We start from the raw sequence: 16,734 nt of genomic DNA, 5'->3' as shown, positions 1-16,734 counted from the left end.
CGATTCTGCATATAGCCGATTCCTGTGCAATTGGCTGTATAAACACCCATTGATCCCTCCATAGCATTATAAGCATATTGTATAGAAGCAAAACAGAAGTAAATCGGCTCTAATAGCCTGATTTTGTTTTTAGAACACGTATAGACAGCAAACTGAATAGGATTGGATTTCTGATTTTCGGACCGTGTACAGCAAGATGCTGCCGGCCGCTTGTTGCTGTCCCGATGCACAACTGCTGCAGCTTTCTGCCGTTTAGATCGGCAACTACTCCGGTCAGACCGGACCGACCAAGTAGGTTAGACCGGCGTAGTACAAGAGGTCAGACCGTACTGATTACGTCGGTTAGACCGGAGTAATACAGACGGTCAGACTAACAGCATATGGATTGATTTTGGCCGTTCGGCCGAAACTCTCAAGACGACTAAATTAAACCAAATTCGGCCGTAATATGGTCGAATAGATCGAATTCCCCAGCAGAGTCGCCAAAAATTATGTTGGCAACTTTTTTAACAAGTCGACAAGTACGATCGTAGTACCTAAACGCCTTGTGATGATATGGAGTCGCCAATCACCTCGATCTAGCCAAACGGCCAAATCAAGATGGGTTTTATAGAAAAAGAGCTAAATCGGCTAACGGAGCCGATCTAAAGATCAAAATCTGCCTCTAGGCCGATTTAGATCGATACGAGGATAACTATCTGTCTCGTGGGCAAACAGAAGGTTTTCATGACAAACCTACAAAGAGTTGTCGCACTCTCACAGCGGCGGCGGATGATTTACGGCGCACATCGACAAAGATAGACTGAAACTAAGGTAAAGTAAAAAAACATGGCTAAAAGTAAAGATAAAAGAAAAAGCGATTCAAGTATATTGCCCTCTACAATTGAACCGGCCTTATCTCTTAAATATGGGTTGATCTTGCCTTTTACAGGCCCTCCTCCACGTCCAACTCGGGCTAGAAACCAATAGAAACCCGAAACATGCCTTCCCGAGCAAGAAAACCCAAGACCCGACAAAAACAGAGTCTGACTCGAACTCCCGCCAGTCTGACCGGCCCTCTGGTGTCGGTCTGACCGGCCCACATATAGCGGTCAGACTGGCCCTCTCTAGAGGAAATCGGCAGAGCCCCAAACTTTGGCAATTTTTCCTATTTCGATCCTAGGTGCTAAATTTGGGTGTAAGCAATTATTTTAAGTAAATATGGGTGTGTTTAGTTGGTGGAAAAGTTTGCAAGTTTGGGAAAAGTTGGAAGTTCATATGTGTAGGAAAGTTTTTGGATGTGATGTGATGTTATGGAAAGTTAGAAGTTTGAAGAAAAAGTTTGGAACTAAACAAGGCCTATATTATAAAACCACATTTCTTATGATTCTCTATTATACGATATATAAATGATACAAAACCATACGAATTTTAGAAGGTGGTATATATGACTTCAAGTATTATTGTTTTAAAGTTTTATAAAATCATGTCATTAACTAGATTAACATATTTTTATATTAAAATTTTAAAAAGGATCTACTACTAATTACTAAATTATACCTTTAATTCGCACCAGTTCCTCAAATCTATTTTTCAGTTGACTACTTCTCAGATCACTCGATGTACGACGACTGAGCTTTTTAAAAGTTTCCTCTTGCTCCTAGATTCATTTTTTCCTATTCCCTACTTAATAATTTCATTTTTGTCTAGTTGGATATTGTTTGTCTAGAGCAACCTAATGAAGGATTAGATTGATATCGTATTATATATATGGGATGTATCATTTATATATTGAAGATATTTGCAACTAATAAAATAAATATTATCGTACATTTTGTTGGAACCAAGGGCCTCTAATTTTACCTCGTCCGATCCTAGGCCTCCAAAATATTGGGAACAGCCCTCGATACAATGGCAGAAGAGTCTCGGTAGAATGGTAAGAATAATTTGTTTCCTTCTGAAAGGAGATAGCAGTAAATAAACTTGGATACCTCCACTAGGCCATGCTTTTTTTAAGCACCTCAAAGGTAGGGGTGGACGAAAAAACTCATGGCTGGTGACCAGCTTGGCTCAACTCGACTTGACTTATTGTGTTTTTCTAACGAGCCGAACTGATATTTTAACTTGTTAGACATAACGAGTCACGAGCTTAATGAGCTGCAACCTTAGCATGCCACATTGCAGCAACTTGGCTGCCCAAACTCATCTGGGTAAGACCCAACTCAATTGATCGATCCCCTGACCCTAGTTAGCTGTCCCCGATACTCATTCCCGTCCCTTTTTTTTACAAATTGGTCCTTTTCAAAAACTTATTTTGAAACTAGTCCCTGCAAAAAACTTCAACCAAAAATAAGCCGTGGACTCAGCGCCATGGACATTGGCGCTAAGCTATAATGTATCAGCGCCAACGTCATTGGCGTTAAACTCTAATCCGATATGGCATGAATTCGCTGAGTCATCAGATCTCAGCGCTAATGTATTTGGCGCTGAGGTCCAGACGATTTAAATAGCCGCGCAAGCAATGTATAGAACAAAGACCGTGATAGTGTGGTGGCTGGTGTCTTGGGCTGTGATCCACAGGGTGCAAGGTTTGAATCCTGGTATCCTGGGTTTTTTTCCTTTTCTCTTCCTCCTAGCATTCTTTTAGAATTAATGTATTTTACAAAATAAGTTTTGTTCTCTTGACTACTCACTTTTTTTCCTTTTCTCTTCCTCCTAGCATTCTTTTAGAATTAATGTATTTTACAAAATAATAAGTTTTGTTCTCTTGACTACTCACTCTTATTCTTTACAAAATGACTGTTCTGTTTGTAAATTTGTTTTATTTTGAATTTGATTTGAAATTTCAGTTTAAGTTCTCATTTGCCATATAATATACCACTTTAATATTTTTTCCAAATTCAAAAAAATTTGCATATTAAACATATATTTTGAAGATAGTATTACAAGACAAAAAAAGAAAATAAATAAATAAAGATAGAAAAAGAAAACGAGATAAAAAAGGAAAAAATAAAAAAAAGAGAGTGAGGGAGAAGAAAAAGGGAAAACTAAAAGGAAAAAAAAAGAAAAAGAAAACGAGATAAAAAAAAGAAAAACATATTACTAAAGAGTGAGGGAGAGAAGAAAAAGGGAAAACTAAAAGGAAAAAAAGAAAAAGAAAACAAGATAAAAAAAAGAAAAACATATTAATAAAGAGTGAGGGAGAGAAGAAAAAGGGAAAACTAAAAGGAAAAAAAAAGGAGAGAGAGAGAGAAGAAAAAGGGAAAACTAAAAGGAAAAAAAAGAAAAAGAAAACGAGATAAAAAAAGAAAAACATATTAATAAAGAGTGAGGGAGAGAAGAAAAAGGGAAAACTAAAAGGAAAAAAAAAAGGGAAGAGATGGGAGTTGGAACCCTGCTCCTCAAGGATAGAGTAGAACTCTACTACCATTATGCTATCAATGGGACATTGCTAGAAATGCCGCCACAGCTATTTAAATCGTCTGGACCTCAGCGCCAAATACCTTGGCGCTGAGATCTGATGACGCAGCGAATTCATGCCACCTCAGATTAGAGTTTAGCGCCAACGACGTTGGCGCTGATACGTTATAGCTTAGCGCCAATGTCCATGGCGCTGAGTCCACGGCCTATTTTTGGTTGAAGTTTTTTGCAGGGACTAGTTTTGAAATAAGTTTTTGAAAAGGATCAATTTGTTAAAAAAACGGCATTCCCGTCACTCCTCTCGCTCAATCGATCGAGAACGATCCCCTCCCCATCAGAAAACCCTAGCCGCCACCTACCGACTGTAGCTCTGCTCCCCAGTGATAGCCAAGGCCCAAGAGATCGATCCATTCCCCCCACTTTGTAGTCCATGGTACATCGCTTTTTCTCTCCATGCCCATCACCACCAGCGGCCAGTGAGGCCACGAGCTCACGTCGTTGTGTCATCCTGCCGTCCCACTCCGCAACAAGTGCCACTCCGCCTCTGCATCATCATCATGGAGAAGGAACGAGCACGAGCAAGCAACTCCGCCACCGGCGCCACCAAGATCCAAATCACTGAGGAAATATTAGGAGACGTTTAACTTTAGGCCACTTTTAAGATGTGACAATTAATTATTTTGTCACTCACTATCTATGACACGTGGGTTCAGTGACAAATTATTTATCACTATCCGTAAGAGTGGCAAATAATTAATAGAGCTTGATATCGTCGTCGTCGGCAGTTGGACACTGTAAGTTGATCGGAATGTTAGTTTTGGCTTAGTGATTTGTTTGACGGTTCATTTGGTTGGTTTCAATTAGAGTTCGATTGTTTTGATGATGCAATATTTTGAATTGATGTGTACAAAAGGTTCGTGTCAAGACTTTGTTATTTGCCAGTTGCTTGATTTCTTTTTTCAATTGCACAGGATGTTCCTGGCAGCTACTGTATCTTTGATGCTAATCTTTTAAGGAAAGATAGTCATGGGTGTATTGGCTTACAAGCTAAATGAGCTAGCTTGAGCCGTCGGCCTCGTTACCTAACGAATTAGACCGAGCCAAACCAACTCGGTATCCATCCCTACTTCGAGGTAGTGAGTTTTTGCAATTCACTGTGAAAAGGGAGGGTTGACCTATAGTACAAGAGAAATTGGGTCAAAACTCTTACAATCGCACCATTAATTATATATATAAAAAAAGGTACAGACCCACACAAAGGAATTGGGCGGCTTGCAACCTTAGGGTTCCCATGCATTCAAGTATTATTCTTGATTTGGATATAAGAAAAAAAAACCAAAAAGGGGCACGAAGGATTCGTCTAAAAGGACTCCATGAAACCTTTGGTATGAAAAAGGTACCTTCAAAATTGTACGCATAGTTTATGCAAACGGGATACGTTGCTGGAAATTAGCAATACTTCCATTTAGAGAAGGGCAAAGCAATATTTCCACGATGTTAACAAATTATTCAAACAAGATTCCACTAGAAAATCCTTTTCACTACTGTAGAAGTGATCTTTGTCGGGTCATTCAAAAATCACATTAGCACAATGGGACTTTATAATTTTTAGTCCCAATTGATGACCAACTATCCCGGTTATATTCCTATCAAGGGCCAGAAATCTTTAGTCATGGATTGGGCATCCCATTTGCAACCCGGGACTAAAGAGGTTACAAACAGGGACTAAAGAGCACTTCTCCCGCAATGTGTGTTTGTTAGTCACGTGAAATTGATATGGAAAATATAATAAGAACATTAGCAATATTTTAAACAAAATTAGCAATATTTTAAAAATCAAATTTGTTTCACTAAATCTAGCATTTAATATATTTTGATAATATATGTTTGTTTTGTGTTAAAAATGCTACTATATTTTTTTATAAACTTATTCAAATGTAAAGAAGTTTGACTAGGGAAAGAATTAAAACAACTTATAATATGAAACGAAGAGAGTATTACGTTGTGTAATAGATTTATTTTTTACAAAACGGAGGGGGGTAAAAATACAATAAAGCTTGCACAAATTGTCCGGAAAGTTTTTATTCCAGATCCATATGATGTGGCCTTCTCTTTAATGCTGTTGTACCTACCGTCCTCTTCCACCTCAGAAAGCAAGATAGCAGCAAAATGGTACGTGCTGTTAACACCACAAGTATCAAAGCGTAACTATGACACAGAAGAATGAAGGAGGGGAAATGTATATATAGTAGTAATAAATTTGGTAATATGGGCACTATGCATTATCAATACAGAAAAAAAATGCCCAATGAACCCATATTGATGCTGACTGCATCCCTGCTTAACTCACATCACTGTACTTGCAATTAAACGATTAATTACTAAAGCATGTGTCTCGTTGCACCTGAGAGCAAGTTTAATAGGATGGCCAAATATTACCCAAATCATATATAGCCCATTTAATAACTCATCTAAACAATAGTTATATATAAATATATACTACACAATAAAATATGGTCCCACCTCTCATACACACATAACGCTTTGGAGTCTATGTTGCAGTTGGCTCCAAATCTATAGACCGCTTTTATTCTCTCTCTTATCTTATCTTCTCCACATGTGCATATAGCTGATTTGTAGCCTGTTATTGTACTCGCTCTGATAAACAATTTGTCGTGGCCTCTTATCCCTTGATATTAGGAGATTTGCCCGTTACTTCTGTCGGAGTTTGTGTTTAACAATCTACAACAAGAAATTGTCTAGTACTCAAGAATCAAGATAATATATAAACAAGGAAAAATAGATGATCACTTTCCCTTACATCTCCATGAAGTCATTGCTCCAATGATGAGGTCCATTGTACACAGGCATTAGCATCATGATGGTTGGAAGCAGAAACTCTAGATTCTGAGAAACGGCAGCCTCAGCTGCCTGCAAAGAAACCTATGCAAGAATAGAACAGTATGGGTATGTTTAAAGGTAGAGTCCATATAAACTCTTAGATAATGCATATTTATTTAAAAACTATGTCTTTATAATGGTGGAGACTACAAAGGCTCTAAAGTATTAATAAAACTTTTTTATTACTATTCATTCCTTGTTCACACCCACATGCAGTAAAGTTTTCATTCTATAGAGGTTAAAAGTCATTCCTAAGCAATTATTAACTGTAGCAACGACGTTGGCCTCTCCTCACTTCTCTCCCTTCCATATCATCAAATATTCCTAATTAGCAAGACTAGGAATCCTTATTAATTATCATTGTATATGTCCTAAGTTTTTTTTATTTATAGGCTTACGCCTGCTTATAATCTAAAAAATCTAAGGCAAACAAACAGTTTTTTTTTCATTTGGCTTTTTTAAAACCAATAAACCATAAGCTACTCTTATATTGTTAAGCTAAAAACTAAGTTATAGTAATTTTTAGTTTATGTGAAGTGAAGATAGGACCCTTAAAAGCACTAGTAAATAAACCCTAAGTGTTGGCTGCTAACCTAGCATAAGTGCTAGATTGGCAGCCGTCACCTACAAAGCAGCACCAATTAATGATGGTCATCAGTGTTGGTTTTACAACTGGCAGATATAAGAGCCTATAATATTGGTGTATAAATCACATGAGCCAAAAAGTTGCTTAAAAGTCTAAGCTCAAACAAAAGCCTAAACCGGTTCATATAGAAAAGTTAAAATAATAATTAAAAAAAGACTAACCTCGACCGAAATGGTTCAAGAAATTCCTGGCAAAATGTGAGCAACTGTTTAGATCCAAAGTATATCGTGGGGTCCATAACGTTGAGTTGTTATTAGGACTATGATTGTATGTCTTCCACATGTCAGGAACCCAGCTGATATCAGCGATCCAAGAAGGAGGATCTCCAAAAGTATCATTCAAATATTGCTTAAATTTGCGAAGATCGCGTTGCACAAGATTTGTAATCATATGATCATATTGAAGGTATCGTGCAACTCTTTCTCCACATGATAACAAGCACGGATGGTTTATCAAAAATGTAATGAATAGATCGGATCTTCCATAAGTTTCATGGGAAGTAGTGCACAATACAGAAAGTAAATTGTTCAGATGGCAAGGGGAGGAAGAACCTTGTAAATTATCGACGAATTTATCCTTTAGAATTGAAACTAGCTTAAGATAATCAAGTCTACCACCAATAGGGGTGTATGTATTTTCGACGATATGGGGGCTGATCCTAACATGCCCGCTTGAATCAGTACGTCCCGGAGATCAAAAGTACCATACCAAGTAATGTTCCGCTGGTGACCATCACGGGAAACACATACCAATAGTTGGTGTATGATATATCTCGAGAAATCACTTAGAAAAGTTACCCATGTATCCTTATAAGGGTTTATCAATTTTGGGGGAAGGTTCACATAATAGAACAGGTCATTATTATTGTCACGGACCGCACGGTCAATAAGTTCATCCATACGCTCATATTCCATTGGAATTAACCTGCAAATGAACACTTGTTACACCTCTAAAGTAGGAAGTGATAAAATACATATACATAGATAAGTTACGCGGTACGTACTCTCCACCCCTCAGTCTGGGTGTCACATGAATATGCGTATTCGTGTGGATAGGTATGGAGCTCAAGATCTCATCTCCTTTCAGAACTTTTCCGCACCATGTTACATAAATATCACAATACTTGATGTTCCTCCTCTGGAGAGCAAATACGACAAGTTCTTTTACTGCCGTTGTATTGAAGTTGTATGGAATAAAAGCTTCTCTCCACATATACATACAAACACCTGTGAAATTCACAAAACTACAATCAAGCTATGCAAGCAGCAGATAACACAAAGCACTCACATTACATAGGATTTCTAAAATAAACAAGCGATGGATGCCAATGGCATTACCTCATCTGGATTGTTTTTCCCCTCTCCTATTTCATCGGGTGTCATGGAAGATGACGCAGATGCTACAAGATTTGTTGTGTTAGCTGTGGCCTTATCAACAAGTGAAGGTAACCCAAATTGATTTTCCAAAATTGTTGTCTGCTGCATAAGGTATAACACATGAGTCATCATAATATCAGGTATAATCGGATTTTGCACGGTCAGTAAGAAAAACCTTTTTTGAGAAGGGTATTTTCGGTCAGTAAGAATAACCAATTTTTTTTTAGAGAAGTGTATTTTCTAACCGGTCAGTAAGAAGAACCATTTTTTCTAGAGAAGGGTATTTTTTACCCAGCTTCTAGATGCCTTTTTAAAATTAGGAACTTAGCATATCAAACAGAGTTGGATTTGAATGCCTTTTTAATGGATATATGCAGCCTTTTTTAGGAACTTGAATGCCTTTTTAAAATTAGGAACTTAGCATATCAAACAGAAACAGGAAACTACATCCAACTGGATTTAAATGCTTTTTTAATGGATATATGCCGCCTTTTTTAGGAACTTATCAGGCTTCTAAATTTTTTTAGAGAAGGGCTTCTATACCATCAAACAGGGAACTTAATCTCGCTCCTGTGGAGATTTAAACTCAAGACCTTGGAGTGCTACTTAAGTCACTGCAGCCACTAGGCTACATGCTCTTTCACAGTGAAGTTGTTCCTAATAAATAATGAAAAACTCACCCCACACAAACCTGGTCATGCAGGCATAAGGATTCTGATCTGATAGTGTTTGTGGTCTTGCAACTGAACCTATCTTTTGGGTGATTGTATTTACAGAAAGTCATATGTTTACATTCCCCAAACTTCATGTAGTATCGACAGAATGGTTCACCAGGTCTCTCAGGATATTGAACTAGCTTTCCTAGCAATGATATGACTCCAGCCTTTCATTGTCAGGCCTGAAAGAGTAAATGAAACATGATGGCCCAGCGGACCTATCCGCTGAACAGAATCCAACATAATGTTTTGAAGACGATAAACAAGGATTCTCCTGCATGCATGAAACATACAACAATGTATGGAATATCAAAATAATTTCATACAAAAAATTGAGAAGTGCTTAGTTCGGTAGGAAGGGTTCCTAACTCATCTCCCTTGTGTTCCGCGCACACGCTTTTTAAACTATTAAATGGTGTGTTTTTTGCAAAAAAATTCTATACGAAAGTTACTTAAAAAATCATATTGATCCATTTTTTAAAAAAATAGCAAATACTTAATTAACCGCGCGCTAATGGACCGTTCCGTTTTCCGTGCGCTGGAGATAGGTTCCCAACTGCGTGCAGCAAACACAGATGTAATTCGGTTTTGAAATGCTGCAATACAAAGAATAAACGTGCAATCCAACAACATACATGACCATCTGAAATCATTGAAAGCGCATCTCTGGAATGGGGAGTTTATCATGGTTCAAAGGGAAAGCTAGGAAGTTTCATCAATACTTTTAACCATAACATGCTATGTTTTCTAAGGAGGAAAAGATGGTATAATATAATTCAAATCTATGTACTCAAATATTCATATCAAAGCGTGAAAATACATGTGGAACAGACATTAAGGAAAAGGCACTAGTTAACATGTATCAAAATTGAAAAGATACCAAGAATTAATAGAAAGTTATAGCATATATCTACCTTGATGACATTAGCACAATTGGAATGATCTCCCACATGCTTCCCAGCAATCTGAGAACAATTAATATCATCCAAGATACCATCATGAGCATTTGTTAGAGTTCTAGTGTTTGGCCCCTGAACAACTGATCCCTTCTTTCCTGGCATAAAGGTCCATATTGATTCAGCAAAGGCCATATCCTGTTAAAGAGAAACATATATGTGGTAATGAAAATTGTTTTTTATTGTCTTCTACAATTAAACATATATATAATAAACTTATTCATAAAACAGTCCATACAATAATATGACATTAAAAATGTATAAGCTAATAATACATAAGCATGAAAACAAAAGTTACATGAATTGGAAAAACGCTGAGAACAAAAATGGAACACAAATTGGGATGCTGGCAAGGCAAAGTGGCAAACTTCAATCTATTGGAGGAAGATTGATTTTATTCAATTCAAGCCTTAGCAATGTGCCCCTTTACATGATATCCTTCTACAGACTGCCACAAAGAGTTAGAGAGAGATTGGATTTTTACAGGAGGAGATTTTTGTGGCAAGAAGATCAAGGGATAAGAAAATATCATCTGGTACAATGGCCGGTGGTATGTTCACCCAAAGATCAAGGGGGCCTGGGGATCCTAGATTTGGAAACAATGAACAAAGCGTTGTTAGGGAAATGGATCTGGAGATTGGAAAATGAGGAAGGTTGGTGGCAAAGCTTTTTGACAAGTAAATACATGGGTTGCAAACCCATATCTTTATTGAAATTTAAAAATGGAGAGTCCCATTTCTGGCATGGGCTCATGGAGATCAAAAACATCTTTCTGAAATTCTGCTCCAGGGTGATAGGCAATGGTGAAAAGACACTTTTCTGGGAGGACAGCTGGATAGGGGGCAAACCTTTAAATGAACAATTCCCCAACCTTTACAATATCACTTTGACAAAACATATAACTGTGGCAAAACTGAAACAAAAAGGGATAAATTGCATCAAGTTTAGGAGAGACCTGAGTGGAGGGAGATTGAGAGATTGGCACAAAATTTGTACTAGTTGGGGTGATCTGCAGTTAAAAGATAACTGCAATGACAAACTACGATGGAATTTAACTAAGGATGGAATTTTCAGTGTGAACTCTTTCTACAAAGCTTTGAAGCTACAACAAGTGCATTTCCCACAGAAAAAAAATTTGGAAGTTCAGAACTCCTTTGAAGATTAAGGTTTTTTTGTGGCTCTTCACCAAAAATAAGATCTTAACAAAAGACAATTTATACAAGAGAGGTTGGAGAAAAGGGGATAAAAAATGTCAGTTCTGTGATAGAGAGGAGACTGTGCAACACTTGTTTTTTGACTGTCCCCTGGCAAGATTAATGTGGAACACTGCAATTTGTGTCCTGAATCTGAACCCAGCCCTTGATAGTCAAAACATTTTTGGAGATTGGTTGAAAAAACTTGATAAGAACATGAAAGACTTAGTTATGGTAGGAATGGCTGCTATAATTTGGGCCATCTGGAAATCTAGAAATAAAGCTTGTTTTGAAAAAGTTTATCCAAAAGACCCCCACTGATGTGATCTTTTTGGCTTGCCATTGGGTTGATTCCTGGGCACTATTGCAGAAGGAGGAGGCAAGTCGAAGAAGACTGCTACTGGGATCCAGACTCATAAGACAGTCGGCAAATGAAGTCTACAACTCGCAGTTCGGATGGAGAATCAACACCAAAAGGATCAAGGGATGAGATAGATATAAGTGATGACGTTTTGTAATTCCCTTTCCTTCTTTTTTACTGTTAGATATTTGTTCAGGCAAAACTTCTGAAAAGAGTCAGGAACCCTTGTAATAGGGTTAGCTTTTGAACTTTCCTGTTTTTTTTTCTGAAGACTATTGTAGCTCGATGTTTCATTTCTAGTAAAAGAAATGGGAGCCGTCAGGCTCTTGATAAAAAAAAGAAAACAAAAGTTATAGATTAAATATTGCACACAACCCAAAGAAACATGAGCAAACAAACGAGAGACGTGTGCTCGCCTGCAAACTCTATCGGGTACCTTGGTATTAACGCACACGCAGTCACGTATTTGCATAATTCGTGAAGCCGTGAATAGTATGCATGGATGCACATTTTGGGTTGACTATACTTGTAAACTCATAGGTACGGCTAGTTTGATGAGAGTAAACTATACTACTAGTGCAAAACTCCCTGCAAGATTAAAATACTAGTGGTAAAACTACTAATGATGTAAATGCAGTAAATCAGTCATGCTAGAGTTGCTACGATTAATTTTTAATATGCATTAATCTAGTTGCCTTTTCAATTTTGAATACATAGAGTGGTTTAATGTCTATTATAAATTTGATATGTACGGTTGTTGCTTTGACTTGAATTCCAATAAATATCCGTAACCCATACTCCGTATTGCTTGTATCCGTATCCATCTTGGTATGTGTTCCAATTTCACCCCTCCTAACTATAGCCCCGGCCCATCACTGAGAACCTACGGCACAACCTCGGTCTGAGGCTCCATCTTCCAAAAGATGGCTTTTTAAAACACTAGTTAGCGACATAGGACAACAACAAATTTTAAAATAATTTCGGGACGATGATCCGGAACGATGATCGATCGTGGATCAATTGCGATGCAGATGCATAGGAGGCCTTCACTTCTCTATTTTCTCGATTCAGGTTCTTAAACTAACGTGCCAAACTATTAGTAGTAGCTTTCTAACTAGCGAGTAATATTTTCTGGCCCAATAACTAAAGCGGTAAAGCCCAAAGCCAGACCACCACCAGCCCAAAGCGAGCGAGGGAGGCCCGCAAGTGGCTCGGCGCTCGTCCATCCCACTCGGCGCGACAACGCCAGCGCTCATCCATCCTCCTCACACGACGACGGCGGCGGCGCAGTGAGGGAGCAATAGAGGCGCTCGTCCGCCTTATACCGGACAAGATCCGGCTGCGATCGGTACATTGTCAAGCCTCGTTTCGGGACGAAGTTCCCGAGATTCGCTGTGACATACTCGAGCCCCCTTTTCACCGATTATTCACCGCGAAGACATGGACAAAGAATGAAATAGCACAGAGAATTGGAGAATGAATCCATAGATCTTAGCACAGATTCATTACACATAAAATGGACAATTTTGCTAAGGGCAAGAGAAGAATTTGGAGGACGAATCCACATCGAGAAAGCTGAGCTGAGGATAGATTGAAGGGCACATACTGATTTTGGGATCTGCTGATGCTTTCGACGGTCGCGGCTACCTGGAGGTCCCGCTGCTACTCCTTGATCAGCACCGATGACCGCCCTTTGTCAATGCCGCCTGCACGTCTACCGTGGCTGCACTGCTCCGTCTAGCGCGCACCGCTGCTCGCGGCACGGCTCGTACCTTGCACCTTTCTTCTTGCAGCCTTGCGTTTACTCGTTGTTCGCGTTGACCCTTTCTGCTTGCAGCCTTGCGTTTACTCGTTGTTTGCGTTGACCGCAGCTGTCCGACCTGGTCACCTGGATCCAGGAACTGGAAGGCGGAAAGAGAAAATATGAGGAAATAACGATTACTCGTTTAACGATTTTCTTAAATTATAGTAGTAGGTGATGAGTGTCTTATTCACTATCATAACTGTTGAGTGTTGACATGATACACTTATGGTACTATGTCATAGACTAATTCTTACCAAACCATACCTAAGTTGTTTGTGGCAAGTTTTGGCACAAAAAATAGGCCATGTGTGCATCGTCTAAACAACCACTTATCCTAAAGTTGACCTTGTAAGTTTAAGGCTTTTTTCGTTTAATCCCTCTCATAGAGGGATTGAAGAGGATTTAAAGGTGATTTATTCCATATTTATTGTGGTGTGGAATTACTCCCCTTCAATCCCCACCAATCCTTCTCTATTGATGATTAAACGAACAAGCCCTAAGAGAATGTTTGAGAGGAGTGGAAATGAGAAACGTTGACCAAGGCGCAATCAGTCCTCGCCAAGAAGTTAGGAACGGAAGTCCCAGTCATCCCCGACTCGTGTTCGAGAAAAAAAAAAAGTCATCCCCGACTCCAAGCCCTCCGAGCAAGACGCCAAGGCGTACAAAGAATTCTTCTCCGAGCCTCTAACCACTGAACACATTCAAGCGTTGGCGGACCTATTCGGCATGGACCTCATCCAGGCGCCACCAGTGCAGGGGTCGCCGATCGCGGTGGAGACTTAGTGCGCTAGCCCCGGTCGAACCCCCCTGTCCTATTCCCAATGACTAGCCCAAACTACAACATACTAGTCTGGAATGTGAGAGGGTTGAACGCAGGAACACGCCGGGACGTAGTGAGCTTGGTGGTCGGTCTCCATGAAACAAGACTGAATGTAATCTTCCTTATGTCGGCCTCGCAAATTTTAGGCCCTAATCTATCTAGTTTCATCTATCTCGCGGCTACTCAAACGCGGGGAGGGGGAGTGGATCCTCCTTGCCTAGGATCCGAGTGTGGCTAGTTGTTTCAGCCACCGCACTAACGAGTTATCAATCACAACGCGGCTAGAGTTCATAGACGGAACGATCAATTGGTTCACTTCTGTCTATGGGCCGCAGGGCGACTCCGACAAAGTTCGTTTTCTTCAAGAACTCCGAGAAATCCAGACTTCCTTCTCCGAACTTGGTTGGTGGTAGGGGATTTCAATCTCATCTACTAGGACCAAGACAAGAACAACGGAAACATGCACCGTCGCATGATGAGGCGCTTTCGCCGGGTCATTTGTGACCTTCAGTTCAAGAGGTGCACCTCAAATGCAAGGCCTTCACTTGGTTCAACGGCTGGGACAAAACGACCCTAGAGCGTATAGATCGCATCTTCGCGACCGACAACTGGACAACCCTGCCTTCTTGATTCCTCAAGGTTCTCTCGATGGACATGTCTGACCACTACCCACTCCTCCTAAACACCTCGTCTTCTTCTTGACGCTCTGCTCGCTCTCTTTGAGAGCTTCTGGGTGAAGCGGGATGGGTTCCTCGTAACAGTCCAGGATTCCTGGTACTTCCCTTGCCCATTCAAAGACCCCATTCACCGATTGGACGCAAAGATGTGATGCCTAGCAAAGGCGCTGCGCAGTTGGTCTAACAAGAAGGTCCGGAACATCAAGCTGCAACTGGCCATGACAAGGGAGATAATTGACATATTTGACGCTGCCGAGGAGCATCGCCCGCTTAGCCAACAACAGTGTGTGCTCCACCATGCGTTGAAGAAGCGGGTGCTTGCCCTTGTGTCCCTAGAAAGAACGATGGCTCGACAATGCTCACGCGTCACCTGGCTCAAAGAGGGGGATGCAAACGCCCACTTCTTCCACCAACAAGCACCCTATAGGCGACGAAAGAATTTCGTCCAGCAGCTGGCTAACAATAGGATGGTCGCCATCTCGCACACAAATAAAGAGCGAATGGTACACGAGTACTACGCCGGAGTGCTAGGCTCCACCCCTTCAACTTCAAGGAAGCACACACTCAGCTTACCCTTCTTCAGCCCTAGCCGACCTGTCATGCACAACCTCGAGGTGTGCTTCACTGAGGACAAAGTCCGGAATGCAATCAAGGACACCCCTAATGATTGTGCGTCAAGGACGGATGGCTTCACCGGCTTGTTCTACAAATCTTGTTGGTCGGTCATTAAAGAAAATATCCTTGTAGCCCTCAACCAACTCTTTCATTTGGACGGATCAAGATTCGACAAAGTAAACAAGGCCCTCATAACTTTGCTCCGAAGCGTGCGGACGCAAGTGGCTTGAAGGACTACTGGCCCATAAGCCTTTGCCACAGCTTTGCGATGTTATTCATGATAATCCTATCAAAGCAATTAGTGCCCAAACTTAATTTGCTAGTCGCCGACAACCAAAGTGCCTTCATCAAGTATCGTTGCATCCACGATAATTTCATGCTTGTACACCAGCCGGCAAGGAAGTTGCATGCTGGTCTCTCCCCAGCAATCCTTCTCAAACTCGACCTGGCGTAAGCATTCGTCTCGGTCTCCTGGCAATTCATCCTCGAGATACTTCTCCATAGTGGCTTCGGTAAACGGTGGCAAGTCTGGCTATCCATCCTCTTTAGCACTAGTAGTACAAGGTACTACTAAACGGTACGCCGGGAAGGACAATCTAGCACGGCAGGGGCGTGCGCCAAGGGGATCCCCTATCACCGATGTTGTTCGTCATCGTAATGGACATGCTAAATTCCATGTTCGTCAAGGCTTAGCACCTCGACCTTCTTCAACCTGCTTCAGTCGTGGGGTTGAGGACGAACTACAGCAAGTGTTTGGCCATTCCAATTCGGTGCGGGGAAAGCGAAATGGAGCTCATGCAGAACAAGCTACCTTGCCCAATCACGCATTTCTCGTGCAAGTACCTAGGCCTACCGCTCTCCACCGGCAAGCTGAACAAGGCCGAGCTCCAACCGATGCTTGACTCGGTTGCCGGCAGGCTCCCGTCATAGAAAGCTGGTTAGCTTGCCCCGGCCAGGCAGCTGGCAGCCTGGCACTTATCAATTCAGTGTTAAGATCCATCCAATCCACCTCTTGATCGCCATGTCCCCTCCCAAATGGGTTATCAAGGGGATCGATAAGATAAGGTGGGGTTTCCTCTGGACTGGAACAGCCAAAGCCAAGGGTGGCCACTGCTGCCTCGCCTAGAGCAATGTATGTGTGCCCAAAACTTACGATGGTCTTGGAATCCATGACCTCAATCTAATGGGTCTGGCCCTTCATGCTCGGTGGCTTTGGTCACTGCGAACCAATGCAAGCAAGCCCTGGAAAGGGCTACCAATGCCGATCTCT

The 16,734-nt window shown here is 40.8% G+C and overlaps 1 protein-coding gene across 1 annotated transcript; it reads right to left on the bottom strand.

The window, feature by feature from the left end:
• Positions 1–6,216: 6,216 nt before the first annotated feature.
• LOC127757332 (putative zinc finger CCCH domain-containing protein 64) lies at positions 6,217–15,966 on the bottom strand. Its single transcript, XM_052282842.1, has 5 exons — positions 15,799–15,966; positions 13,321–13,449; positions 9,953–10,132; positions 8,284–8,424; positions 6,217–6,342 (listed from the first exon to the last, which is right to left on the bottom strand). Exons 1-5 carry the CDS (start codon positions 15,964–15,966, stop codon positions 6,217–6,219), a joined length of 744 nt encoding a protein of 247 aa, XP_052138802.1.
• Between the last annotated feature and the right edge of the window lie 768 nt (positions 15,967–16,734).

Source organism: Oryza glaberrima, chromosome 12, assembly GCF_000147395.1.
Source record: "Oryza glaberrima chromosome 12, OglaRS2, whole genome shotgun sequence".
In the NCBI taxonomy this organism is placed as follows: domain Eukaryota; kingdom Viridiplantae; phylum Streptophyta; class Magnoliopsida; order Poales; family Poaceae; genus Oryza; species Oryza glaberrima.
The sequence above is the reverse complement of the archived record's forward strand: the minus strand, read 5'-3'. Positions and strand labels throughout refer to the sequence as shown.

Bases quoted from the DNA above. Each gene is read 5' to 3' on its own strand.
- LOC127757332 (XM_052282842.1), bottom strand. From the start codon at position 15,966: ATGGAGAAGTATCTCGAGGATGAATTGCCAGGAGACCGAGACGAATGC. The intron at 10,133-13,320 runs GTACGAGCCGTG...TCTCTTTAACAG, and splicing joins TGCAAGAAGAAAGGTGCAAG to GATATGGCCTTTGCTGAATC. The intron at 8,425-9,952 runs GTAGATATATGC...TACCTTATGCAG, and splicing joins ATTGTGCTAATGTCATCAAG to CAGACAACAATTTTGGAAAA.